The sequence below is a fragment of the Nuphar pumila genome, chromosome 7, assembly GCF_984573655.1.
Source record: "Nuphar pumila chromosome 7, dmNupPumi1.hap1.1, whole genome shotgun sequence".
Lineage (NCBI taxonomy): Eukaryota > Viridiplantae > Streptophyta > Magnoliopsida > Nymphaeales > Nymphaeaceae > Nuphar > Nuphar pumila.
Window position 1 is genome coordinate 103,784,202 of NC_143255.1, and position 27,848 is coordinate 103,812,049.

The window sequence follows — 27,848 nt, forward strand, 5'->3', positions numbered from 1 at the left end:
TTTCTTAAAGTCAAAATTTTCATTTAACTGAATAACTTAGCAATCCATCTGACATCATTCTGTCTTTCTTGCATAAAATCATAAGGTCCAGCCAAGAGGGAAAAGTATAAATTATGCCCCCACATTTGCTAAAGGCAGTTAAATAAACAACATTAACTATCTCATTTAAAACATTGCCACCACATGAAGAACCGCTACTTTTTTCTTTTCATGCCTTTTGGGTCTGCAGCAAGTGGCTTAACGCATAGCCTTGGCTTTGTATTCACGAGGCTGTGAGGAAGAACGGCCACTGCAACAATTAATGACCTATTTGGTACCCCAGAAATAGGTAGTACATCAATGAGCACAGCCATCTGCAAAAGTTTATATGATTCATATTGTAAATATAAATGTATAATATAGCTAAATATGATGGTGAAACTGTTGTTGCATGCCTTTCAATATGCTATATCGTGGGTAAGGAACCCTTTAGTAGAAAACCATAATATTTTCAATTTTTGGATGTTTTTGGCACATCTGACCCTCCAAAGTGATCTACATGTTCGGGCTAGTAGAAATCAATGCTTGGATCATGTTATTTCTCTGTCACACGGACTCGGCTAGGGAGGCGTTGCACCCAAGTCAACACGCCCTGACACGGCCCAGACTCGGTCAACGCCGAGTCGGACTCGGTCAACAAGTCAAGGCTGAGTCCGTCCTTATTTTGGACTCGGTCAACGTTGACTGAGTCCAAAAATGTTCATTTTTAGGGCAAAAAAAAAATTTATATATTTTTAAATTATATATATAGCATGAGTCTCAAACATAAGCCCCAGAAAAAAATTTCTGCAAAGGCAAAAGTACAATTTGCAAAGTTTGTAAAAACTCATGTTCGTGCCAAACTTTAGAGGACAATATCCACATATATGCATACACTGGATATATTATTATTATATATATATTTTTAAATATATATATATATATATATATAGCCGAGTCCCTGTGTCCAAAAGTTTTAAAATTGCGCCGCACCCGTGTCGCACCCACACCCGCACCCATATGACAGTGTTATTCCAATGAGTAAAGATTTTGTAGAGATTGGGAAAATCAATGGCGTACAATGTACCAAATTTTCAACCCTCATAAAATCATATTTTTGTTCTTTTTCCCATAACAGAACTAGGGGGAATTAGGGCCCCCTCCCTTTTACAAAGCCAACCCAAACAGGCCAGAGGTCTGTTCAAACTATCAGGCAGTTGTTCAACCCCATATGCCGGTGGGGTTTGAACTTGCAATGTCTCATACATGGTGACTTGCACAAACTGCTCCTACCAGATGGTCGGAGCCCCCCGTTGGTAATCGTATATTTACGTTCAAAAAATATGATCCAAGAGTCAATTCCTACCATTTTAACCATGCTGAAGACATCCATGGGATTAGATTTGGTCAAAACAGCATCCTGCTATATATATATATATATATATATATATATATATATATATATATATATATATATATATATATATATATATATATATATATGTATATATATGTATATACATGTATATATATTGGTTTGGTCAGAAGATCCTTTCCAGGACAAAGACCATAGCTAGACTACACATTAACATAGCACAAGAAGTTTAGGGTTCAATTTATGCTTAAGGTGATTCAAAACTTAAGCCTCAAAACATGAAGAAAAGGGAAACCACAGAAAAAAGAAAAATGTTCCAGATGATCTCTTCTCCCACATATATGAATGCCTTCTGAGAAAAACATAGAAAAGAATAAACTAAGGGGCTTGAGGGAGACTTGCATTGGCCATTGAAGACAATGCAAGTAGTTCAGCTCCATCCATATCAAGAATGCAAGTAGTTATGTATATTGATCTAGGACATAGCTGCCTAATACTCAGCTCAGCTTGGCCTATGCTCCCTACCTGTAGGATTTAACTTTTCCTTAACAGAGGCATATGAAGAGAACATAACTGAAAACAATAAAAACAAGTGATTGCTAATGCTAGTAGAGGAAATGATTTATGTACATAGGTTGTGCTAAGAACATATGCAAATGGACTACCGGTTTCACCATACATCAAGGCAACTTGAAGTAGTAAATTTGTTCACATGCTATTTATGTTCTGCAGTAAATTGGTAGGGGCTAGCTAGCAGTTCCATTAAGAAAGAAGGCACCCAAAGAAGAAATATCACAAGCACAAAGTCTAGAAATATCATACAGTCAACACCTGAGGAGATTTTAGATCCACAACTGAATCTGCTACAATATCTTTCACAGCACTAGCAACAACACGTAGACACTCGTTCCGATCTAACAGAGTTGGTTCTTGGCAATCACTAATGGGAGTTTCCTGATTGACTTCTGTTTCTTCAACACCTCTCCGATTAAAACTCACTGCAAACTGAAAGGCCCAGTTAAGAAAGATCAAATATATTAGCAATCAACAAATACTTCAGAGAATTACAAATGATAGATATAAAAGAAAACATCAGAAGCAGCAGTGTGATCTGGTAAAGTTCCCTCTAAGTGCAGTTTTACAATCAGTTCAGACAAGTTTATGTATCTGAGAAATAAAAGCAATTCAAGTTGTTTAAAGCTGCCTTATCCATTCAAAGTCATATGGCAAACAAAAACAAGAAAAAACCATCCAAATGCATCACTTTACTGCTAACTGTAGTGAAAATTATGCGTTATTGCAAGTTCTGACAATATTAGTACTGTTGGCACTTAGTAACATACACGCCTGAAGCAAGAAGATACTTAAAAAGTAATAAGATGAATGGATACTCGTGAAGCAACTGCTTGACAGAGGGACAACCAGTTAAGGCCATCATGCATAGATAGGAATGCAAAAAACTGCATAAACTCATTAAAAAGTGACTCATATGTATAGCAAAATCCTGGTTAATCAGCTGTATAGCAAAATCCTTAATCTTACAATGTCAGAAACAACCAAGTCCTGTATCAATCTCATGGATCCTATTTTACAGGAACACACCACTTTAGGTGGCATACCCGTGTCAACATGGGTACGGGTACCGGATATGCCATTTTGCGTGTCCTATATTATATTATATTATATATTAAATTTTTACTATATAATATATATTTTAGATACATAATATATATTGCCAGTATATAATATATTATATTCAGTTTAGTTTGAATTTATTTCATATTTATTATGTGATATATATATATATATATATATATATATATATATATACATACATACATATATATAGCCGTGTTTCCGTAGCCACATTTTTTGGAATTGCCGTGTTGTTTCCTCCGTACCCGTACCCGCACCCATACCCAGGTGGCATAGAATGGATCAGCATCAAGAAGTTATCAAAAGTTAGACCTCAAAGGTTCAAGACATGATGACTACACAACAGTTTTAAGAGGTTTGGAGTAAAGCAAAAGCTTCCCAAATCTGGTATGTGAGTGCATGTGAGTGCATGTGTGTGCACACACATGCTTTGCCTCCACCAAATTCCAGACACGGCCAAATCAAACAGTTTTAGGGTTTTAAAGTTTGCAAAAGCTCCCCAACATTAGTGTACGTGTGTGTGTGCACACACACAGGGAAACTAATGCTGACCACTTCTAGTGCATGTTAGAATATGTGTACTCCCTTGAGTTGCAATTTACAACATTCACCAATAACTCCATGTCCCCTCACCTTTTAAATCTTGGCAAAACTTTCTCTATTGAAAAATGTGGATGAAGCTGCTGAACTAAGATCAATCGGAATTTACATACTGAGGAACCCACAAACCATACAACTATTTTTTAACTGATGATATTTTCATCTCTAGACTTGTGCATTTTTTACAAGCATTATGCACCTTGCTTTATCCAAGTCATTGAATCATATAAGTTCTATAGGTCAATCCCAACCAATGTTGCTGGTTCCTGTTGACACCTAAATTTTTTTGGGTTCCCCGAACCAACTTCGATCATGGGTCCCTGACATCATGCCACATTATGACTCATCAGACATCGGGATGCGTTCGTTCACATTCCTCGAGATTCAGGGTGTGAACCTTTTATACTTCATTATTCGTCGAGAATACAAAGTATCATCGAAAAAGGAGTTTTCTATAGTTCTAATCCATCATCAAGCACACTCAAGTATTTTCGAAAGGGTATTTTCAAAGTCCTATTTGATAAATGCATTTCAAAGGATATTAAGGTTTTCAGTATTTTTGAGTAATTTTGAAAGATAATATGGTTTTACCAAACTTTTGACCTGTAAAATAACATCTTCAACCTATTTCAACCAAAAGTAGAGATTTCTAGCTTTCCAATGAACCAAAGATCACTTTGATCTGACATCAGAGTGAAAAATTATAGCCAAAACATGTTTTTGGTTTAAAAAATAACCCGTTTGGAAACTATGTCACATGGGTGCGGGTGCGGGGGTGCAGCACTTTCAAAAAACTTGGGTGTGGGGGTGCGGCAAAAAATATATATATATATATATATATATATATATATATATATATATATATATATATATATATATAATTTTTAAGTTTTATAAGTTAGCAACAAATTTTCAATATATATATTTTCGACCTTTACTACAAGTATTTTCTAGGATAAGAACTGCTGACTAACACTTCTTTTTGGCATAGTTAAAGTATCAAATAATCAATTCTTTACTATGTTCATGCCTAAGTCGTTTGATACCCATGAAGTTTCATGTATGCCATTTATTTTGTGTATTATATGCTCAATTGATTCAATTAAAAGAAAAGTACAGGCATTTTCATGATTTAGTTTTGTAATCATATGCTCATATCATTACATAGGTAATCAATAAAAGAATGAATACCAAATGCTAGTACTGTATTGCCTTTTAGATGCATACACATTGCATTACTAGCCTGATATCTTCTCCATAAAAAGTACGATCAGGCCTCTTATCCTTTCAGTTGCATCAAATTTTAGATAGCAAAATATTTGTCTTGCATACGTGAGTCAGGTACTTATGTGGTTCTTCTTTTTCCCTTTTTATAGGAAAGTTGAGAGATGATCCCCTTGGGATTTGAAACCCGAGAGCCCTCGGTTAAGATAGTGCAGCCATCTCATTCGACCTCAGTTACATCATCAATTCATCAAGAAATTTCGGAAAGCCCAAAGCCCAACCCGTCTCCTTTGGGGCCTACCTGAGGGTCGGCAGGTGGCCGGCGACAGAGGTTGATATAAAATCAGTTATCTGGGGCCTCCCGCAAACAAAGAGAGAGGAAGGCGCGGCAGGGGCCACCGGCCTCCTGCTGGCGAACACAGGGAGAGGGAGGAAGGAGAAGACAGAGAGAGAAGTGGAGGAAGAGGAGGAGCATACCTGCGAGCTCCGGCCATCGTCGGGGTTGCGGGTGGCATTGATGTCGGCGATCGCCAGAGGTCTGCGATGAAGGAGAGGAGGAGGTGGCATCGGGCTCCCCTGAGAGACGTCGAGAGGAGAGGAGGCGAGCGAGAGAGCACAGGAGTGCAGGAGAGGAGAGGAAGTGTCCGACGAAGGTCGTCGGCAACGTCGGAGTTCGGTGGAGAGATCGGCGTTAGGGTTCGGCTGCAAAGTCGGGAGGAGAGGAAGGAAGGATTAGGGAAAAAAAATTGCCCTAATCCTCTCTTCACAACCCTTTTGATCGGGCAAATTTTTTTTTAAGTCCGAAAATTGGACCAAAATGACCCTAGGTGCATTGACTGCACCCATGGTCAGGTTGACCGCATCGGGTGCCGTACCCGCATCGCGTCGCGTCGCGTTGATGCGGGTGCGGCACTTGGTTTGCCGAATCCTTGTGACTTAGTTTGGAAAGTAGGGCCTACTTTGAGGACATTTTTGACCTTTCAAATGGTTGAATTTGGTTTCAAGCCTAAAAAAGATTTGTGAACAAGCAAACCAACCAAAAGTTGATGGTGATAAGGATCCTATCCACATGAAGAAGGAAACTCCTTGCACACCAAGGAATCCTAATGCAAATAAACTTTCTAAATTAGCTGGACTTTACAATGTAATTAAAAGAGGAAGTCTTCCTCTCCAAGCTGTAGAAAATATTCTACAAATATAAGGCCTCACTCTCTTGCTGAGTGTAAAGAAAGAGAGAGGTAACCATGGGTGTGGATCCCTTCAGATCGAACCACGTTAAAAATGTGAGTTGAGTTCTTGTTTTGCTTGATTGTTGTGCACGTCTAATTTTTTAGATGTATCAGTGATACCATCATCATCAGCTTAGTTGACAACAATGGTGAACTCCGACAGTCGGTCCAACTCCCTCTTGTCGGTACTAACTGCTCCTAACAATTTCCAATACTTAGTACCAAACTTACTGTCGTTAATTGTTTTATATGGGCTTCTCAATTTAAGCGTCTCTTGATATCCTATGATCTTGACGGATTTAAACTCATACCCTATGTAACACAGAATGCCAAAATGGCCGTCGTACCTATGTCGACAGGTGATGACCTTAGTTGTCAAAGGCGCTAGGCAGAGCCTAAGCAGTGAGCCCCTAAAAAGACTAGGCGAGGCTTAGGCGGGGCCTAAGCAGATTAGGCGGTACCCCAAATAAAAAAATTTAAAAGAACATACAAAATAAGTAAACAAACTACTAAAATTAATAAGAAACATGTATACAACATTAAATTAGTCAACAATAAGCAATAGACAAATAATATGTTGTTGAACCCTGTAAAGCAATTATATTATATAAAAATAGTCAAATAGATAACTCATGCGCTTATAGATTATATATGAATTAAGTACACAAAATATGTATATATATAATTATATATAATATAAACACATAATATTGTAAATTTATAATATATGTTTATGATATGTTAATATATATAATTATATAAATTACACAAAAAACATATATATGTGTGTGAAATTGCGCATCAGACCGAGAGACTACCTCAACTAGGCCACGCCTAGGCTTCGCCTTTGACAACTAAGTGGAGGGGTGAAAGGAGGAGGAAGAAGAAAAAAATAAGGTAAAAAAGAAAAATAAAAGAAGAAAAAGAGAGAATAAAAAAAGAAAGTTTTTGGGACAGCAGGAAGAAGAAGAAAAAGAAAAGAAACAAAAAAAAATTAAAAAATATAACAACTGTCCCTACAGCTTAGGCATGGACAACCTAGGTAAAAAAATAGGATCCTACTGCGTAGACCCATAAACCTAGGTGGTGGCCCTACGCTTAGCCATCTTAGGCACAACTTTTGACAACTAAGGTGACGACATGGGTGCGGGTACCGAATGCAGTGCGGGCATGCCATGGGTCGGGTCCTACTCTGAGTCAGGTCTAACCCAGACTGAACTTTTTCTTTATTTTTTCCCTTGGTCAAACCAAAGTCAAAGGGGTGGGGCCATTTGGTAGGCATGTGACAGCCAGCATAAAAACTTAGTCATACCCTATGAATATGAACCAATATGAGAATTTCGTTGGGGCGTTCCCTACTGAGCGACGCGCTGTACTCTATAGGCCCGGAGGCAGTGATAAATGGGCAAGGGTTGCTAGGTCGTCGCCCGGAAGCGACGCGTCACACCGGCGCCCAGGTGTGGTGTCAAATAGGCAAGGGTTCCCTCACTTTGTTGGACGGGTGGGGATAAAGAAGTTGGTCCAAGACCATAAAATTAGGTTAGCCACTTGGAACATAGGATCTTTAACTGGTAAGTTGGTAGAGTTAGTAGATGTCATGTGTAGGTGAGAAAGCAAAAGTGATAGAACCTTGGGGATATAAGATTTGATATACAGGAATAAATAGGAATAGGAATGGAGTAGGGATTGTTATGAGTCGTGAGTTTATAGATAATGTAGTTGAGGTCCGTAGGAAGGGTGATAGGATTTTACTTATTAAATTAGTATTAGGTACGAATATTATTAATATTATTAGTGTTTATGCACCTCAAGTAGGTTTAGATGATTCCATTAAGCGTCAATTTTGGAAAGATTTAGATGGAGTAGTGCAAGGGATATCTTATGGAGAAAGGCTTTTCATCGGCGGTGACCTTAATGGGCATGTAGGCATTAGTAGGGATGGATTTGAGAGTATCCATGAAGGCTATGGTATAGGAAAAAGAAATGAAAGTGGAGAAAGGATTTTAGATTTTGGTTTGGCCTATGATATGATCTTAGCAAACACTTGGTTTAGGAAGAGGGAGTCTCACCTAGTAACATTTAAAAGTGGGGTTAATACGAGTCAGATAGATTTTTTCCTACTTAGAAAGAGAGATAGGGGTTGTTGCATCGATTGTAAGGTTATACCGGGAGAAAGTGTAGCTACACAACATAGAGTCTTAATTTTAGATCTTAGAATTAGACAATACCGCAAAAGGGATAGACATATGATAGATCCTAGAATTAAGTGGTGGGCACTGAAAGAAGCTAAACAAGGAATGTTTGTAGAGCGGGTAGTTAAGGAAGTTGATTGGTGTCTCGAGGAGGATTCAGAATCTATGTGAAATAAGATAGCGGGTAGCATGAGAAAGGTGGCTAAGGAGGTATTGGGTGAGTCTAAAGGCGGTGCACCGCTAGGTAAGGATACATCGTGGTGGAACGAGGATGTCAAATTAGCTATTAAGGTTAAAAGAGAGTGTTATAGAAATCTAAGTAAAAATCGTGATAATGAGAATTTGGAGAAATATATGATAGCAAAGAAGGAAGCTAAAAAAGTAGTTCGGAACGCGAGAGATAAGGTATATAAGGAGGTTTATGACAAGTTGGATACCAAAGAGGGTGAGAAGGATATTTATAGGCTTGCAAAGATGAGAGATAGGAAATCGAGGGATCTGGGTATGGTTAGATGTATCAAAGATGAAACGCAAAGGGTTTTAGTCAAAGATGAGGAGATTAAGGAGAGATGGAAAGATTATTTTGATAAGCTATTTAATGAAAGTCATGCTCAGGATCTTGGAGACTTTTCAATTCCTTTTCATGAGATGAATCGTGACTTCATGCGCAAGATTTAAAAGAAAGAAATTGCAGAGGCTTTAAAGAAAATGAAATCAAGAAGGGCAGTTGGCCCAGATGGTATACCTATCGAGGCTTGGAAATGCTTGGGAGAGAAAGGTTTAAAATGGTTGACAAATCTTTTTAACAAGATTTGGCAGACAAATAAGATGCCTAATGAGTGGAGGAAGAGTACTTTGGTGCCTCTATATAAGAATAAGGGTGATATACAAGATTGCACAAACTATCGTGGTATAAAACTCATGAGTCATAATATGAAACTTTGGGAGAGGGTGATTGAGTCTAGGTTGAGGAAGATTGTCATGATATCGGAGAATCAATTTGGTTTTATGCCTGGAAGATCAACTATGGAAGCTATACATTTTCTTAGACAACTTATTGAGAAAAATAGAGAGAGGAACAAAGATTTGCATATGGTTTTTATTGATTTGGAGAAGGCTTACGATAGAGTACCTAGGGACGTTCTCTGGTGGACAATGATGAAGAAAGGTGTTTCTCTCAAGTACATTAGTATAATTAAAGAAATGTATGAAGGAGTAGTAACCAATGTCCGCACTTGTGGAGAGGTGACAACCAATTTTCCTATAACGGTTGGGTTAGATCAAGGATCTGCTTTAAGCCCTTTCCTATTTGCTATAGTGATGGATGAGCTTACGAGATCAATTCAAGAAAATGTGTCGTGGTGTATGTTGTTTGCTGATGATATTGTTTTGATTGATGGGTCTAGAGCTGGGGTTAATGCTAAGTTAGAATTATGGAGACAGACATTGGAAGCAAGAGGTTTTAAGTTGAGTAAGAGTAAGACAGAATACATGGAATGTTGATTTAGTAAGCAACGAAGTAGTGATGGGAGTGTAGTGAAGCTTGGTGAGCACGAAATACCGGTGGATGATTCTTTCAAATATTTGGGATCTATCATTCAAAAGTATGGAGAAATTGATGGAAATGTAAATCATAGGATAAAGGTTGGGTGGATGAAATGGAAGAGTGCAACTGGAGTGTTGTGCGATCGTAGAATGCCATTGCGGTTGAAGGGAAAGTTTTATAGGACGACTATTAGGCCCGCTTTACTATATAGTACGGAATGTTGGGCTGTCAAGAGACATCATATTCAAAAAATGAGTGTAGCTAAGATGCGTATGCTGAGATGGATGTGTGGAAATACAATAAAAGATAAGATTCTGAACGAGGAGATACGTAAGAAGGTAGGCGTTGCACCCATTGAAAATAAGATGAGAGAGAATCGTTTACGGTGGTTTGGACATATTCGACGAAGGCCTAATGATGCTCAGTTAGAAGGATGGAGAAATGGGAAAATATATTAGTTAAAAGAGGTCGGGGTAGGCCTAGGAAGACATGAATGGAGGTGATAAGAAAGGATATGAATGCTTTGAACCTCACCGAGGACATGGCATTGGATAGAAATGAATGGAGGAGAAGGATTCATGTGGAAGACCCATAATGATTTTCTTTGTTGTTTCATATCGCCGACCCCAATTGTTTTGGGATGAAGGCGTAGTTGTTGTTGTGTTGTTGTATTCAGTATATAATATAGATTTTAGATATATATTTAGATTATATTCAGTTTATAATTTAGATATATTCAATTTATATTCAGTATATATTTTTAGATATATAACTCCGCCTGTGTAGTTATACACTGCCGGTCCCAAGCCCGGATAAAGGAGGAGGGTTGCGGTAGGCCTGTGACAGCCAGCATAAAAACTTTGTCATATCCTATGAAAATGAACCAATATGAGAATTTCGTTGGGGCGTTCCCTACTGAGCGACGCGCTGTACTCTCTAGGCCCGGAGGCAGTGATAAATGTGCAAGGGTTGCTAGGTCGTCGCCCAGAAGCGACGCGTCACACCGGCGCCCGGGTGTGGTGTCAAATAGGCAAAGGTTCCCTCACTTTGTTGGACGGGTGGGGGTAAAGAAGTTAGTCCAAGACCATAAAATTAGGTTAGCCACTTGGAACATAGGGTCTTTAACTGGTAAGTTGGTAGAGTTAGTAGATGTTATGTGTAGGAGAAAGATTGATATTTTATGTCTTCAAGAGACCAAATGGGTAGGTGAGAAAGCTAAAGTGATAGAACCTTGGGGATATAAGATTTGGTATACAGGAATTAATAGGAATAGGAATGGAGTAGGGATTGTTATGAGTCGTCAGTTTATAGATAATGTAGTTGAGGTCCGTAGGAAGGGTGATAGAATTTTACTTATTAAATTAGTATTAAGTACGGATATTATTAATATTATTAGTGTTTATGCACCTCAAGTAGGTTTAGATGATTCCATTAAGCATCAATTTTGGGAAGATTTAGATGGAGTAGTACAAGAGACATCTTATGGAGAAAAGCTTTTCATCGGCGGTGACCTTAATGGACATGTAGGCATTAGTAGGGATGGATTTGAGAATATCCATGGATGCTATGGTATAGGAAAAAGAAATGAAAGTGGAGAAAGGATTTTAGATTTTTGTTTGTCCTATGATATGATCTTAGCAAACACTTGGTTTAGGAAGAGGGAGTCTCACCTAGTAACATTTAAAAGTGGGGTTAATACGAGTCAGATAGATTTTTTCCTACTTAGAAAGAGAGATAGGGGTTGTTGCATCGATTGTAAGGTTATACCAGGAGAAAGTGTAGCTACACAACATAGAGTCTTAATTTTAGATCTTAGAATTAGACAATGCCGCAAAAGGGATAGACATAGGATAGATCCTAGAATTAAGTGGTGGGCACTGAAAGGAGCTAAACAAGGAATGTTTGTAGAGCAGGTAGTTAAGGAAGTTGATTGGTGTCTCGAGGAGGATTCAGAATCAATGTGGAATAAGATAGCGGGTGGTATGAGAAAAGTAGCTAAGGAGGTATTGGGTGAGTCTAAAGGCGGTGCACCACTAGGTAAGGATACATCATGGTGGAATGAGGATGTCAAATTAGCTATTAAGGTTAAAAGAGAGTGTTATAGAAATCTAAGTAAGAGTCGTGATAATGAGAATTTGGAGAAGTATATGATAGCAAAGAAGGAAGCTAAAAAAGTTGTTCGAAATGCGAGGGCTAAGGTATATAAGGAGGTTTATGACAAGTTGGATACCAAAGAAGGCGAGAAGGATATTTATAGGCTTGCAAAGATGAGAGATAGGAAATCGAAGGATTTGGGTATGGTTAGATGTATCAAAGATGAAACGCAAAGGGTTTTAGTCAAAGAGGAGGAGATTAAGGAGAGATGGAAAGATTATTTTGATAAGCTATTTAATGATAGTCATGCTCAAGATCTTGGAGACTTCTCCATTCCTTTTCATGAGATAAATCGTGACTTCATGCGCAAGATTCAAAAGAAAGAAATTGCAGAGGCTTTGAAGAAAATGAAATCAAGAAGGGCAGTTGGCTCAGATGGTATACCTATCGAGGCTTGGAAATGCTTGGGAGAGAAAGGTTTAGAATGGTTGACAAATCTTTTTAACTTGATTTGGCGAACAAATAAGATGCCTAATGAGTGGAGGAAGAGTACTTTGGTGCCTTTATATAAGAATAAGGGTGATATACAAGATTGCACAAACTATCGTGGTATAAAACTCATGAGTCATACTATGAAACTTTGGGAGAGGGTGATTGAGTCTAGGTTGAGGAAGGTTGTCATGATATCGGAGAATCAATTTGGTTTTATGCCTGGAAGATCAACTATGGAAGCTATACATCTTCTTAGACAACTTATTGAAAGATATAGAGAGAGGAACAAAGATTTGCATATGGTTTTTATTGATTTAGAGAAGGCATACGATAGAGTACCTAGGGACGTTCTCTGGTGGACAATGATGAAGAAAGGTGTTTCTCTCAAGTACATTAGTATAATTAAAGATATGTATGAAGGAGTAGTAACCAATGTCCGCACTTGTGGAGGGGTGACAACCAATTTTCCGATAACGGTTGGGTTACATCAAGGATCTGCTTTAAGCCCTTTCCTATTTGCGATAGTGATGGATGAGCTTACGAGATCAATTCAAGAAAATGTACCGTGGTGTATGTTGTTTGCTGATGATATTGTTTTGATTGATGAGTCTAGAGCTGGGGTTAATGCTAAGTTAGAATTATGGAGACAGACATTGGAAGCTAGAGGTTTTAAGTTGAGTAAGAGTAAGACTGAATATATGGAATGTCGGTTTAGTAAGCAACGAAGTAGTGATGGGAGTGTAGTGAAACTTGGTGAGCAAGATATGCCGGTGAATGATTATTTCAAATATTTGGGATTCATCATTCAAAAGTATGGAGAAATTGATGGAGATGTAAATCATAGGATAAAGGTTGGGTGGATGAAATGGAAAAGTGCTACTGGAGTGCTGTGCGATCGTAGAATGCCATTGCGGTTGAAGGGAAAGTTTTATAGGACGACTATTAGACCCGCTTTACTATATGGTACGGAATGTTGGGCTGCCAAGAGACATCATATTCAAAAAATGAGTGTAGCTGAGATGCGGATGCTTAGATGGATGTGTGGAAATACAATAAAAGATAAGATTCGGAACGAAGAGATACGTAAGAAGGTAGGTGTTGCACCCATTGAAAATAAGATGCGAGAGAATCGTTTACGGTGGTTTGGACATATTCGGCGAAGGCCTAATGATGCTCCAGTTAGAAGGTTGGAGAAATGGGAAAATATATTAGTTAAAAGAGGTCGGGGTAGGCCTAGGAAGACTTGGATGGAGATGATAGGAAAGGATATGAATGCTTTGAACCTCACCGAGGACATGGCGTTGGATAGAAATGATTGGAGGAAAAGGATTCATGTGGAAGACCCAAAATGAATTTCTTTTTTGGTTCATATCGCTGACCCCAATTGTTTTGGGATGAAGGCGTAGTTGTTGTATATATTTTTAGATATATATTTAGATTATTTCAGTTTATATCAGTTTAAACTTTAAAATTTAAGTGTGTACTGTTATTATATGAAATTGTTAAGTATTATCTGAAATTGTTATTGGCTTGTTATAACTTATTTTTTAAATTGTTAATTTGTTAGTTGTAGCTTGTTGCTTCTAAGTTCTTGTTATTGAATTTTGATTCTTTGAATAAAAGTTGTTAGCTTGTTACTAGTTTAGTTGGTTGTTAAATGTTAAATTAATTTATGTTGTTGCTGTTAAAAAGTGTGTATATATATAAATATATATATTTATTATTTATAATAATACATATATATTTATATATTATTTATTATAATTATATATACCTATACATTTATGTATATACACTTTTTAACAGTTGCCTTGTTGGAATAATGAAACTTTATTTTTTGAATTTATTTTGTATTTATGTGATATTATATATAGTCATGTCCCTGTACCCACATTTTTGGAATTGCCATACCATACCCTTCATGCCCGTACCCATGTGACATAGCTCATACCTGATGAGCATGTTGTCCAAAGGTGACAAGAGGGTTCTCAACCTTGATTATCTAGTATGCCATTGACATGATCAGCTTTTGCTCAACTGGATCATATCTTCGCTGCCCAAATCAGTCCATACTCAGGTCATTAAACTTGAAACTTCCTTTGATGTGTGGAAGGCCTTGAAGGATGTCTACGTTGCACACTCTCATGCCAAAGTGATGGAACTGAAGGAGCAACTTCAGATTATGAAGAAAGGCAGTAAAAGCGTAGATGAATTTATTCAGAGGGCTAAGCTTATAGCCCATCAGCTTGCTATGGCTGTCAAGCCTGTTTCTGAAGATGATCTAATTCTTTACATGCTGAGAGGATTGCCAACTGAATATGATTCCTTTAGAGTATCGATTTCTACACATCGTGATCCCATAACCATGAGTGAGCTGCATAATCTTTTTTTGTCTCAAGAGGTTCATCTGACTTGAGGGAGACGAAAACAAGCATGAAGCTGGTCTTGAGGCCAATTTTGTTCAAAAAATCAATAAAAAAAATCCTACCAAGGAAATTTCAGAGGGAATCATAGCATCCAATATGGTTGATTCAGGGGCTTCCTTACCCAAACCAGGCAGGTTGTTCCTCTAATCTTGGTGATTCTTTGGGTGCTAGACAGCGAGTTGTATGTCAATTTTGTGACAAGCCAGGTCACACTACCAAAATGTGTCACTTTATTAACAGATAAAAACCAACAAAGACCTCGTTCTGATGCATATCATACTACACTTGTCATTACTGGAGATGATGCCTGGTACCTTGATTCAGGTGCCTCACATGATGTCTAACCTAAGTCACACGGACTCGGCTAAAAGGTCGACGCACCCGTGTCGCCCGTACCCGACACGGGTGTGGACATGGACACGGGGCGGACACGGTCAACCAAGTGTCGGAATCGGTCAATGCACCGGGGCCGAGTCCGTACACATTTTGGACTCAGTCAACTTTGACCGAGTCTATTTTTGTCTATTTTTAGGGCAAAAGACGTATAAAAACTAAAAAAAAATGATTTATATATATATATATATATATTAAAAATATATATACATATATATAGCCGTGTCCCCGTGTCCAAATTTTTTGAAAATGCTCTACACCCGTGTCGCACCTGTACCCGTACCCGCACCCATGTGACATAGTGTCTAACCATATCTGAATGCATTATCCATTCACTCATACTACCAAGGCAATGATTCAATGAGAATTGGAAACAACACAGGTTTGAAAATATCTCATATTGGTGAAATTCGGTTTTCGCTTCTGAAAGTTCAAAATTTTCTTTAAATGATATTTTGCATGTGCTTAACATGACTAAGACGTTGCTTTCAGTGCAAAGATTCGCCCAAGACAACCAGTAGTGTTCGAGTTTTATCCAACACATTGTTGCACGAGGGATGCCAAGAGTAGAAAGGAGATTCTTCATGAAAAGTTATTCAGTTGATTTTTCTAGTAGTAATAGTGGTAAGATTCATTGGTGAAAAAACTAGTATTGGTAGATGTCATGTTAGGCTTGGACATGCTAGTTTAAAGATTGTCCAAAAAGTTATTGAATGTTTTGCTTTGCCTCATGAAAATATTGATTTGCATGTTTGTTTTGCTTGTCAAATTGGGAAGCAACATAAGCAGCCCTTCACTAAAGTCTATTATGATTCTACTGAATCTCTTGAGATTTTTTCAGATGTTTGGGTGCCAGCCCCACTCTTGGGTTTTAATGGTGCCAGGTATTATGTGGTCTTTGTTGATGATTTTTCAAAATATGCGTAGAATTTCTTGATGGCAAATAAGCCAGATGTGTTGAATATTTTTCAAAAAATTAAAGTTCTTGTTGAAAATGTTGTTGGGAAAAAAATCAAATGCTTGCATATTGATCGAGGAGAGAATAGGGCTTTAGATTATTTTCTAAAGTGTGGTATTGGCCATTGTGTCTCTTGCCCACATATGCAAGAGAAAAATGGCATATTTAAACAGAAGCATAGACATGTCGAGGTTGACTATGATGGCTCAAGCTGGTGTACCACAGATTTTGGACTTATGCCTTCTCTACAGTATTACAAGCTTTTAAAGAGTTTTGGTTGTACTTGTTATCCCAATCTTAGACTATATCGCTCTCACAAGTTGGATTTTCGATCGAAATACATGTTTTCACGGGACATAGTTGTAACTTGTAATGAAATACAAGTGCCAAAAAACGATGTCACAAAGTGACTACAAGAAGGCACAATCACATAAACATAATGTCTCTAATGGACAAGATTAAATATGCCACAAAGGGCAAACACCAAACACACACAAGGAAGAGGAGAGAACTTAAAAAAATAAAGAATCTCTTATTGAAATGCTTGAAAAAGCATTGAGGAAGATGGGGCAAAGTGTAATGAAGTGGATTGAATCAGATACACATGCAAGAACACACTTTCAATCAAGTAGAATACTTGATTGAATCAACGAAACCACCCACACAAGGGTCTTAACAAATTGTTATTGCATAAAAAGACACTACTCCAAAGAGTTGAAAAATATACATGGCCCAAGGGGCTATTTATAATACAATGGGAATAAGGGGCTGAACATGTGACTGTTGGGGCAGCTCCAACAGTCATGAGCTGCCCCTTTTGCATAGAAAAAGACAAAAGTAAAAAAACAAAAAAAAGGTACAAAAGCAAAAAGAAAAAAGACAAAAGCAAAAAAAACAAAAAAAAGGTACAAAAGCAAAAAGATAAAATGTCAGCCCATTAGGGGCTGACGCCTATTTGGTGAAAAGATTGGAATACTCCTAAGGGGTATTTCGGTTCTCACACACACACACACACACATATATATATATATATATATATATATATATATATATATATATATATATATATATATATATATATATATTAACACCTCCCCTCAAACTCATGGTGAAACAACCGAGAGTTTGCCAAGTAGGAAGTGAAATCTGGGTGACTAAAGCACCTGTGGTGAAGAAATCTACTAGTTGATACTCTGATGGAACATAGGACAATGTGATAGTCTTTCGCAGAAATGCTTCACGAACATAGTGACAATTCATTTCAATGTGTTTTGTTCTCTCATGGAACGTATGATTGCTTGCAATATACACAACGCTCTTGTTATCACAACACAATTTGGAGGGTTCTTTGATGTGGATTCTCAAGTCCTTCAATAATTGTCGGAGCCACACTAACTCTGACGTGGTCGTTGCCATAGCACGATATTCAGCTTCAGTTGAGGAGAGAGACATCTTTTGTTGCTTCTTGCATCGCCATGAGATCAAGCAGTTACCTACAAAAACACATAAACCAGTAGTTGAGCGTCTATCATTCACATTCCCTCCCCAATCAAAGTCTGAGTACGCAATGACTTCTAATGAAGAAGAGGATGACAAAAACAGTCCATAATTTATAGAGTTCTTAATATATTTAATAATTCTCATTACAGCACTCATATGTACTGTAGTGGGAGCATGTTGAAATTGACTAACTGAATGAATAACATAAGAAATATCAGGACGAGTAAATGAAAAGTAAGACAAAGCTTCAATCAATTGTCTATATGGGATTGGATCTTGCAGAGGTTCTCCATCATCCCTTTTCATTTTTGCATTTATGAACTCTGGAGTGTCAACCCGTTTCTCATCTGAGTCCTGATCTCTCAATAATCTCAGATGCATACTTAGTCTGTGACAAAAAATAACCACGAGGTGAGTAAGTCACTTCAATACCAAGAAAATATCTTAAAAAACCAAGATTTGTCGTATCAAAGTTGTCTTTAAGCATATCTTTGATATGATTTACTCTCTGTTTATCACCTCTGGTGATTATCATATCATCCACGTAGAGTAGCAGTACGACCATCCCTGCATTGAAAGACTTAACAAACAATGCAATGTCAGTAAAACAAGATTTAAAATGAAGTTGAGTCATTAGATTACTAAATCTATCATACCAAGCTTTGGGAGCTTGTTTTAATCCATACAAGGTTTTTCGTAACCTAAAAGTTTTTCCATAAGCTAAATTCAAACCTGGTGGAGGGTCCATGTAGACCTCTTCATCTAAATTATCATTCAAAAAAACATTTTTTACATCCATTTGAAAGATAGGCCATTTTTTAATTGATGCTATAGATATAAGGGTTCTGACAGTCGTCATCATAATCAATTCCATATGCTTGACTATATCTTAGCTACTAATCAAGCTTTATATCTTTCCAATGTCCCATCCCATTTGGTTTTAATTTTGTAAACCCATCTACACTCTATAGTTTTCCGTCCTTTGGGTAATGTTTGAATTTCTCAAGTTTTTGCTTTTTCTAAAGCTTTTAATTCATCATTCATCACTTTAATCCATTCTTGATGGTTTTTTACTTCATAATAAGATGATGGTTCAGTATATGAGTGTATAGTCATTAAACATGCTTGGTATCTTGGTTCAAAAGAATCATAAGATACAAATCTACTAGGGGCCTTGAAAATTCTTATTGATTTTATAATACTAGCATAGTCTACATCTTGATTTTGTGAGTATCTTTCTAAGGCACATGGTGGGTGATCTTCGGTCTGGTGAGTGTATGTTTGTATGGTAGTATGAAGTAGGTCAATATTATCAAGACCAATGTCAACATTTTAACTTACACCATGAGTGTCTTCATTTTCACTCTCATGCTCATTATAAATGTTTTCACACCTATCATGTTCATTGATAAGATAAAAAAAGAAACGAATAATCATAGTTCTCTTAGATTTTTTCTTTGCTAAAACCATCTTCATTTTCCAGAAATGTAACATTTCGTGAAACATATAACTTGTTTCTTTCCATGTCATAGCATCGATATCCCTTTTGATTTTCAGCATAGCCTAGAAAAACATAAGGGATTGCTTTTGGGGAAAGTTTGTCATTTCTATGAATAAGAATAAAACATTTACATCCAAAGACTCTCAACCTTTTGTAATGGGGGAGATTTTAAATCATTTTTCAATAGAAGATATATTTTCAATAGTTTTTTAAGGCATTCTATTTATCAAATAAACTGTCGTAAGTGTGGCTTCGGCCCAAAACATTTTTGGAACATTTCTTGATATAAGAAGTGTTCTAGTGGTTTCAACAATATGTCTATGCTTTCTTTCAACTAGACCATTTTGTTGAGAAGTGTATGGGCAATATTTTTGATGAATAATCTCATTTAGGTCAAGAAATTTTTTGAATTCTTTTGATACAAATTCTCCCCCGGAATCAAATCTAAAAATTTGAATGTTGGTTTTAAATTGAGTCTTTACATAGAAATAAAAAATTTTAAAGCATTCAAATACTTCTGATTTTTGTTTAAGAAAAAGGATCCAAGAATGTCTACTATAGTCATCTACAAACACAATATAGTAAGATACCCTACCTTTGGATATAACAGGAGTCGGTCCCCATACATCCGAATGTATTAACTCAAAAGGATTTTTTGGTATAAAATGTCTTTGTTCAAAGGGAAAAGCTTTCATTTTGCCAAGAATACAATCTTCACAAACAAAATTCTTTTCTTTATAACTAGTAAGAAATAGAAACAAATGTAATTTGGTCACACTAGGATGTCCTAGTCTTTTGTACCAATTTTTTATATTTTTCTTTTCCATAAAATTACAAAAAGATTGTTTTGATAACTCAAGATTGTCCATTACATAGAGATCTCCTCTTTTATGGCCTTGCCCAATCGGCTTCCCAGACTGGAGATCCTCTATTAAACAATCATTAGAAGAAAACAAAATTTTGCAACCATAATCCGTAATTTGTGAAACTGATAAAAGGTTCAAATTTAGTTTTGGCACAACTCTAATACTTGGTATGTGGAAGTTTGGTGGTTTTTGAAAAATTTCAAAACTTTTGATTTTTAAAGATGTTCCGTCGGCAGTTGAAACATAAGAATTATTTGGGTTATAATGGCATTCAGATAATATTGACTCATTTGGAGTCATATGAAACGAGGCACCAGAATCTAAGATCCAAGAAGTCTTACCAGGGTCACCACTTGTGGATATGGCCGCCCCCGAGAAGAAAGAAGCTTGACCCTTGAACATTGATTGTAGCGCCTCCATTAATTGAGCTAAAGACAGTAAGCCAATGCATTTGGAGTCATCTACATCATTTCTTTCTCCCGAAGCAACTCTCTTATCATCACGGTGATATTTCTTTCTTTTGGGACAAAAAAGCTTGATGTGTCCTGGTTCATAGCAATGATAGCATATGATTTTGCCACATTTTTTGTATTCAAGATCTCTTTTATCGCTTCTTTCATAGTTGTTAGGATTTCTCCCATTCTCATTCTTCACAAAGTGAGGAGGCTTATAACTCCTAGTGTGGTTACCGGGCTTGGACATAGCAAGTACGATTTCTTCATCTTTTGAAGCGGATGGCTTCTTTAAACGATTCTCTTCCATAGTCAATTCTTCAAGAGTTTCGACTATGGATAGCACACCTCCTCTATGAAGGAGAATCGATTGTGTTCCCTCTAATTCAGGCCTAAGCTCATTCACAAATTGGTAGAAACGCTCTATTTTAATTTGGCTTTCACGAAGTTCTACATCTTCAGGGCAATGCCATTTTGGCTCAAGAAGAGTCAATTCATCCCATAGGAGAGAGAGAGCATTGTAATATTATCTAATATTCATCTCTCCTTGAGTCATGGTTCTTACTTTATTTTGGACATTGCATATGTAGGCAATATCTTTAACACTATACATGTCCTTAAGATATTTCCAAGCATCGCTAGCAAAATCAAATTTTGCTAAGCTAGAGCATTTATGAATATCTACACTATTGATGAGCCATCCAATTATTTTGGAATGGCCCATCATCCACTTTTTCCATTTTTTCTCATAATCGGAAATGGCTTTACCCATTTCCTCACCTTGAAGAGCAACCTCCTTCCCATTCTCAATTTTCGTAAGAATGAGCTTGGGCGCTTTTTCGGTACCATCCACCAATCCACATAACCCCTTTTTTTATATCTTGTGTTTTACTATGAATGCCCACATCACATAGTTTGTATCGTTTAGGCGTACGGGAATGGAGATTATAACTTCTCTCTCATTCTCCATTTCTTTACAATGCGAGGAGAAAGAGATAGTGGGAAGAAGGGAGAAAGATAGAGATACAAGACTTATTTGAGAAGTGACATGCTTTCTAATGCAACAATCCTTAATTTGTTGCATCCGCTAAGCCCACAATCCTCCTCTTGATATCCTCATGATCTTTCTTTTAGAAAAATGCCTTTGAATCACCAAAGCTTTGATACCATGTAATGAAGTGGATTGAATCCGATACACATGCAAGAACACACTTTAAATCAAGTAGAATACTTGATTGAATCAACGAAACCACCCACACTAAGGGTCTTAACAAATTGTTATTGCATAAAGAGGCACTCCAAAGAGTTGAAAAATATACATGGCCCAAGGGGCTATTTATAATACAATGGCAATAAGGGGCTGAACATGTGACTAATGGGGCTGCACCCAACGGTCACATTTGTGACCATTGGGGCAGCTCCAACAGTCATATGAGCTGCCCCTTTTGCATAGAAAAAGACAAAAGTAAAAAAACAAAAAAAAGGTACAAAAGCAAAAAGAAAAAGACAAAAGCAAAAAAACAAAAAAAAAGTACAAAAGCAAAAAGATAAAGTACAAAAGCAAAAGGATAAAATGTCAGCCCATTAGGGGCTGATGCCTATTTGGTGAAAAGAACGGAATACCCCTAAGGGGTATTTCGGTTTACACACACACACACACACACACACACACACACACACACACATATATATATATATATATATATATATATATATATATATATATATATATATATCTTAACACAAAGCACCCATTTTCATACAAAAAAATGGGACCCAAGGGGGCTCCCGTAGAATCGTTGACGGCTCTAATGAGAGCCCCTTTACATTGAATTTAATGAACCCATCACTCTTAGTTTTGACTTTATAAACTCATCTACATCCAATAGTTTTTTTTTCTTAAAGGGAGACTTACAATTGTCTAAGTGTTAACTTTATTGAGTGCTTATAATTCAAGTTTCATAGCATCAATCCAATGTGGATGTTACTTGGCTTCTTTAAAGTTGGAAGGCTCATGATAAGAGTGGATCATCATTAGACAAGTTTTATAATTTGTAGAAAAGGAATCGACACAAATTTTTAAGGAGGTCTACTACTCTTAGAGGATTGCCTAGGTAAGGATTCTTCTACTTGGTCTTTTAAGGAAATATTTTGTAAGTACATGTCAAAAGCATTTTGATGTTCATTTCCCTCTCACCGAGTATACACATGAATATCATTGAGATTCTCATTGGGAAAATCATCATTTTGATGAGAATTGTCATCACAAACATTATCACAAATAATATCATTAGAATCTGTAGACTCGTCTCTAGATAATAAGTCAAAGAGAAAAGAATAGTCAACATCTTCTTTGGGTTTATGAGATTCAAATTTATTTTGTTCTTAAAAAAAGTCACATTTCTTGAAATATAAAGTTTGTTATTTTTAACATCATAACACCTATATCCCTTTTGATTTTCACCATAGTCAATAAAAGCACATTCAATTATTTTTAGTGAAAGTTTATCTTGTCCTTGAAAAAGAACAAAGCATTTACAACAAAAAACTCTTAATCTTTTGAAATTTATAGATATTTTGAACAATTTTTCAAATGGAGAAACATTTTTTTAAGGATGAGGGTGACATCCTATTTGTAAGATAAATTGCAGAAAGAGCGGCTTCAGCCCAAAAGTTCTTTGGAACATCTTTAGAAATAAGAAGAGTTCATGTTGTTTCAATAAGATGCTTATGTTTTCTTTCGACAAGGTTATTTTGTTAGAGAGTTTTAGGATAAGATCCTTGATAAATAATGTCGTTTTGTTTAAGGTAGTTTTGAAATTCATTTGACATGTATTTTTCTCCAGAATCGGATCTAAAAATTGCTATATTGTTTTGAAATTGATTTAGAACAAGGATATCAAATTTTGGAAAGAGTGACTTCGACCAAAAGTTCTTTGGAACATCAAATTGAAATTCTTTGTGCACTTGTATCAAATGTCAGATTAGGGTGTAATTAAACAAGTGCACAAATACAATGCCACAAAGAGGCTACAAAGGTGCACATACACAAGTACAAAAGCCACTTATGGGCCAAATACAAAAGAGTCACTAAGGGCTAACACATAACCTCTCAAAGGAGAGCAAGAACACAAGTAAAAAATATATCTTCTATTCAAATATGCATGAAATAAGCATTAAGAAATACAAGAGAGGGAGTGCCTTTGAATGTATGTATATGTATATACATATATGTACATCTTAACAATGTATATATATATATATATATACACACACAATACATTTAACATAGGGAACCAACTGAAATAATGCCCCAAATTTTCTAGAAACATAAAATGGCTATTTTAGATGACCATAACTGTCTCTACAGCCTCGTAAACTATTTTTGCTATGTCTAGTGCAGTATCAGTCATAATCGTGCTGTCTAATGCATGTGAATCCATGTCCACGTTACATAGGTTTGCAGAAACTAGGCACTTGGAATCTTGAACTGAAGGGAAAACTCTTCAACACAAACAAATGCAATGGTGAGAAAAATGCAATAGGAACTTCCTTTGAATACAAGAAATGGGGAAAAATGCAATAGTGAGAAAATAACCAACATAGCAAATATTGTATCATTAGTTTGATTAATGAGAAGGAAAATATAGACACAAAATTTACACCTTTAGAGGTTTTTCGGGGACATGTTCACTGCCTATGTACTGGCCAACAAGTCTTGACACGGCCATGGCCAAGTCTTTCTCTCTTAGAATGCAAGTTGCTTGAAAAGGGTGAATACGATGGCACCAGCTGTAACAAAGACAAATATAGACATATTAGCACATATTGTCAACATATATCAGAACCTCTAATTTGAACATATGAAAACATCTAATAGCCTTTCATGTCTGAATCCAAGTAGGGAAATGTCAGCAACAACGGGAGCAAATATAGACTGGACAGTAAAATATCTCATATACATGCATTTCCGTTTCCACTCGTTTTCATGAATACATTCATCATCATCATCATGCCTTATTCGAACTGCATGGGGTCAGCTTTATGAGTCCTATTTCTCCATTACTTCCTATTCGGAGCTACAACTTTGATCACTTAATAATTCTTCAAATCAACTCCAATTGCCTCCTTCCATGTCTTCAATGGTCTTCCTCTTTTCCTAAGCATCTATGCTCACATGCAAAAGATTTAAATGTGTGACAAGCATTTTGTTGTAAAATGCTTATGAACACATTATATAAATCATATTATTTCCCAAATGCAACAACTTAACACAAGCGATAAATGCCAACATAAGATGATCATTTACACATTAAAGCCATCGCCATCACATGTCTGTCCAACCTGGAAGAGAACTCCTATTGTATAATAAGAAAACATAAAGAACTGACTTAGCAGAATGATACTCCAAGTGCCACGACTCAAACTCCTGGATTTCATAAATAGGCGTTTTTACTTTACAAGTTAAGGCTTAGCCTCATCTAACTAAGAAGGAATTTATGCAAATTCAGAGAACAAAGGAATAATGGACTTCAAAGGTTTTCTGGAAAGAATTACTTACAGTGGTGGTTTTTGATCTCCAGAATCTAGAGAGTGGAAAATATCTGATAAAATGTTGATGTTTTGAACACGTACAGATCTAGGGATTGTAAAGAGAAGTAAACCGCTCCTAGTTAGCTTCACAAGTGAGAGAGGACAAATATTTTCAGCACTTGAACATGTACTAGCATCCATTGAACTCTCGCACAAAGAATTGCCTGTTATCAGAATTAGTAGTCATAAGAATGTGGCCCAAATATTTAGGCGCTTTCAAAGGAAAAGGTCTGAATTTTTGTTTTAGCTTTCTAAGTCCAATTCCAATACTAGAAGTTTGTATCAAAAGATTATCCAGAAGATAATATGAGCTCAACACTGAATACAGCAATCAAAACAATTACCAACCACACCTACAGCATCTTCTGCCTTGTTGATTCCAGCATCATTGGAATCTTCAGCTGACCTTTCTTCACAAGGATTGCACAATTTCTGTTTTTTTGGACCTAAATTTATGTTAGGTGACAACTGACCCCTTAAACTGTCGATGCTGTTCTTTGAACTGATATGCTGCAACAATTAACAACTTTGTCACTAACACTTTGTTTAAATCCAACCCAGACCTGATATCAAATGGAAGACCATGAACTGCTAAAAAATAAATGAAAGCAAAATTTCTGCAAACCTTTTCAAGTATGGCAATGGCTTCCTTTGTGGCACTTTTCTCTCGTTCTGGATGTAATAATACATTATCAAATGCCACCCATTTACTAAAAGAATATCACCAAGCAAAAACAAGTATTCTCCAGCTGCATATTAAAGTGAGCATATATATAGAAGAGATAAATCCATTAAATATATTAGTTCCAGGTGACAAACACTTTCAGTTGAGCAGACAGTGAAGAAAGTGCACAGACAAGAACAAACAATAAAAGAAGAGGACAATTGATGCATTGGTTCTTATACAAAGCACAGTTTACACTCTGCACCCCAACTTATGAGTTGGACTCCCAACTTGATTGAATGTCCCACCCCAGCCTAAAAAACTAGTGAGCTAGTCATCCAAGTTCTAATTTGGACAGGCCCTCAAATATTGGCCAGGTATACGACATTGACAGTAAAAAATGGCATGATCTAGATGTAGCATTCCAAATCAATGTTGTTAGAATCAGTTTTTGAACCAAATCAAATTTTTTTAAGCCTGAATTGATCGGAATCAAGTCAAATTGAATTGGTCTTTTAAAAACAACTTTTAAAATAATTAAAAATATATATATATATATATACATATATATATCATAGTGACAAATATCAGTATCGGCTATATCTCGACGAGGCTATTTCTTGCAATATTATAGGTTTGGTGATAAATCTCGGGTCTTAAAAAAATTATATATATATATATAACAAAAATAAGTAAGAAAATATTGTGTTTAGATAATAAAATACATATATAATAAAAAAGTAAAAAATGCAAAATAAAGAAGAAAACGTATTTAAGATGTAGAAAATAAATAAAAACAGTAACAACAATCGATAATATCGCGATATTTTCAAAATGTTGCTATATTTTACCTATAATATCGTTTGCTGAAAATACAGTGATAATTATCACGGTACTTTGAAAATATCGCTGATGTCTGTGACTATGATATATATATATAAGCCCATTCCGGTCGAATCAGCTCAATTCAGCTGCATCGAACCTGAATTAGCTGATTCTATAGGGGATCCGGATTGGCCCTTTCATTGAATAAAAAAGGGGGTTGATTCCCTTCAACTCTGATAACATTGTTCCAAACAACTAGATGCACAAAAAGGCGCATCAAATATAACAAATTCCCACATGACTGACGCCAGTGGAACCCATCGAGTCACTCCAAATCATATGCAGCATGTTTACAATTCCAATGAGAAGAGTTCAATCCACAAATCATATTGAAATAATCAATCAACAAAGTTCAAACAACATCCATTAACGAGACAAACTTATAGTTATTAGCAACGCTAGTAAACCATGAGATCAAAATTGTCTAACCAAAACACGGATAGCCAAACTCCCACAAAGACTAACATTAATAGTCCGCGAAAGAAAAAACACATCTAAATCTCTCAGTTTCATTATAGAGGAATAGTCAAGCTAAGAAAACAAGCTAGCAATAAAGCAACAAAACAACCAGTCATCACCTCCTTGTTATTTATTTAAGCAGCTAATGGATTTCCTAAAATCTTTCTCACTCCGGAATTCTTGGTTTCGAACAAATCGAACACTAAAAGTTTCTTGGTGCATATTCAACGACCGCAAACAGGTAAAATCAAGCAATTACATTAAGTTGTGCGATTTCTAAAGTCTAAAACAACAATTTCACTAACACCACCAAAACCAAACTTTGACGATCCATACCCACAATCCAATAACAACAAAATCACGATCTCACATATCCTAATGTTTTTTTTTCTACATTCACCAGCCAAGAGACAGAGAGAGAGGGGTGGGTCGTACTGAGGGTGCAGGTGATGAGAAACCCAGAATAAGAGTGCTGGAGAATCGCAGCTGGAGCGTCGTAGTCGAATCGAGGGATGCTAATCACCGACGAGTGTTGATCCCACGGCGTCATTTCCTCCGTCCCCGCGGAATCCCTTTCCTTGGTCACCCCCTTTTCGCAAGAAACGTTTTCCCCCGCTTCCTTCGTTTCTTCAGAAGCGGTTTCCCCCGTCGCCTTCTTTTCATGGGAGTCGATGTCCGCCATTTTCTTCCTATCGCTTCAAACCGTTTCCCTCCACTCTCTATTC

General features: G+C 36.6%; 1 protein-coding gene across 2 annotated transcripts; it reads right to left on the reverse strand.

Moving 5' to 3' along the window:
• On the reverse strand, window positions 1-27,848 carry LOC149832724 (uncharacterized). Of its 2 annotated transcripts, none has more exons than XM_090014678.1 (7): window positions 27,559-27,848; window positions 25,741-25,787; window positions 25,469-25,625; window positions 25,084-25,279; window positions 24,188-24,314; window positions 2,225-2,398; window positions 1-353 (listed from the first exon to the last, which is right to left on the reverse strand). In XM_090014678.1, the coding sequence occupies exons 1-7, from the start codon at window positions 27,803-27,805 to the stop codon at window positions 195-197; spliced, it is 1,107 nt and encodes a 368-aa protein (XP_089870804.1). In that variant the 5' UTR covers window positions 27,806-27,848; the 3' UTR covers window positions 1-194. The 2 variants fall into 2 exon arrangements, with proteins under 2 accessions (XP_089870804.1, XP_089870803.1); XM_090014677.1 differs by having other exon boundaries at window positions 25,460-25,625.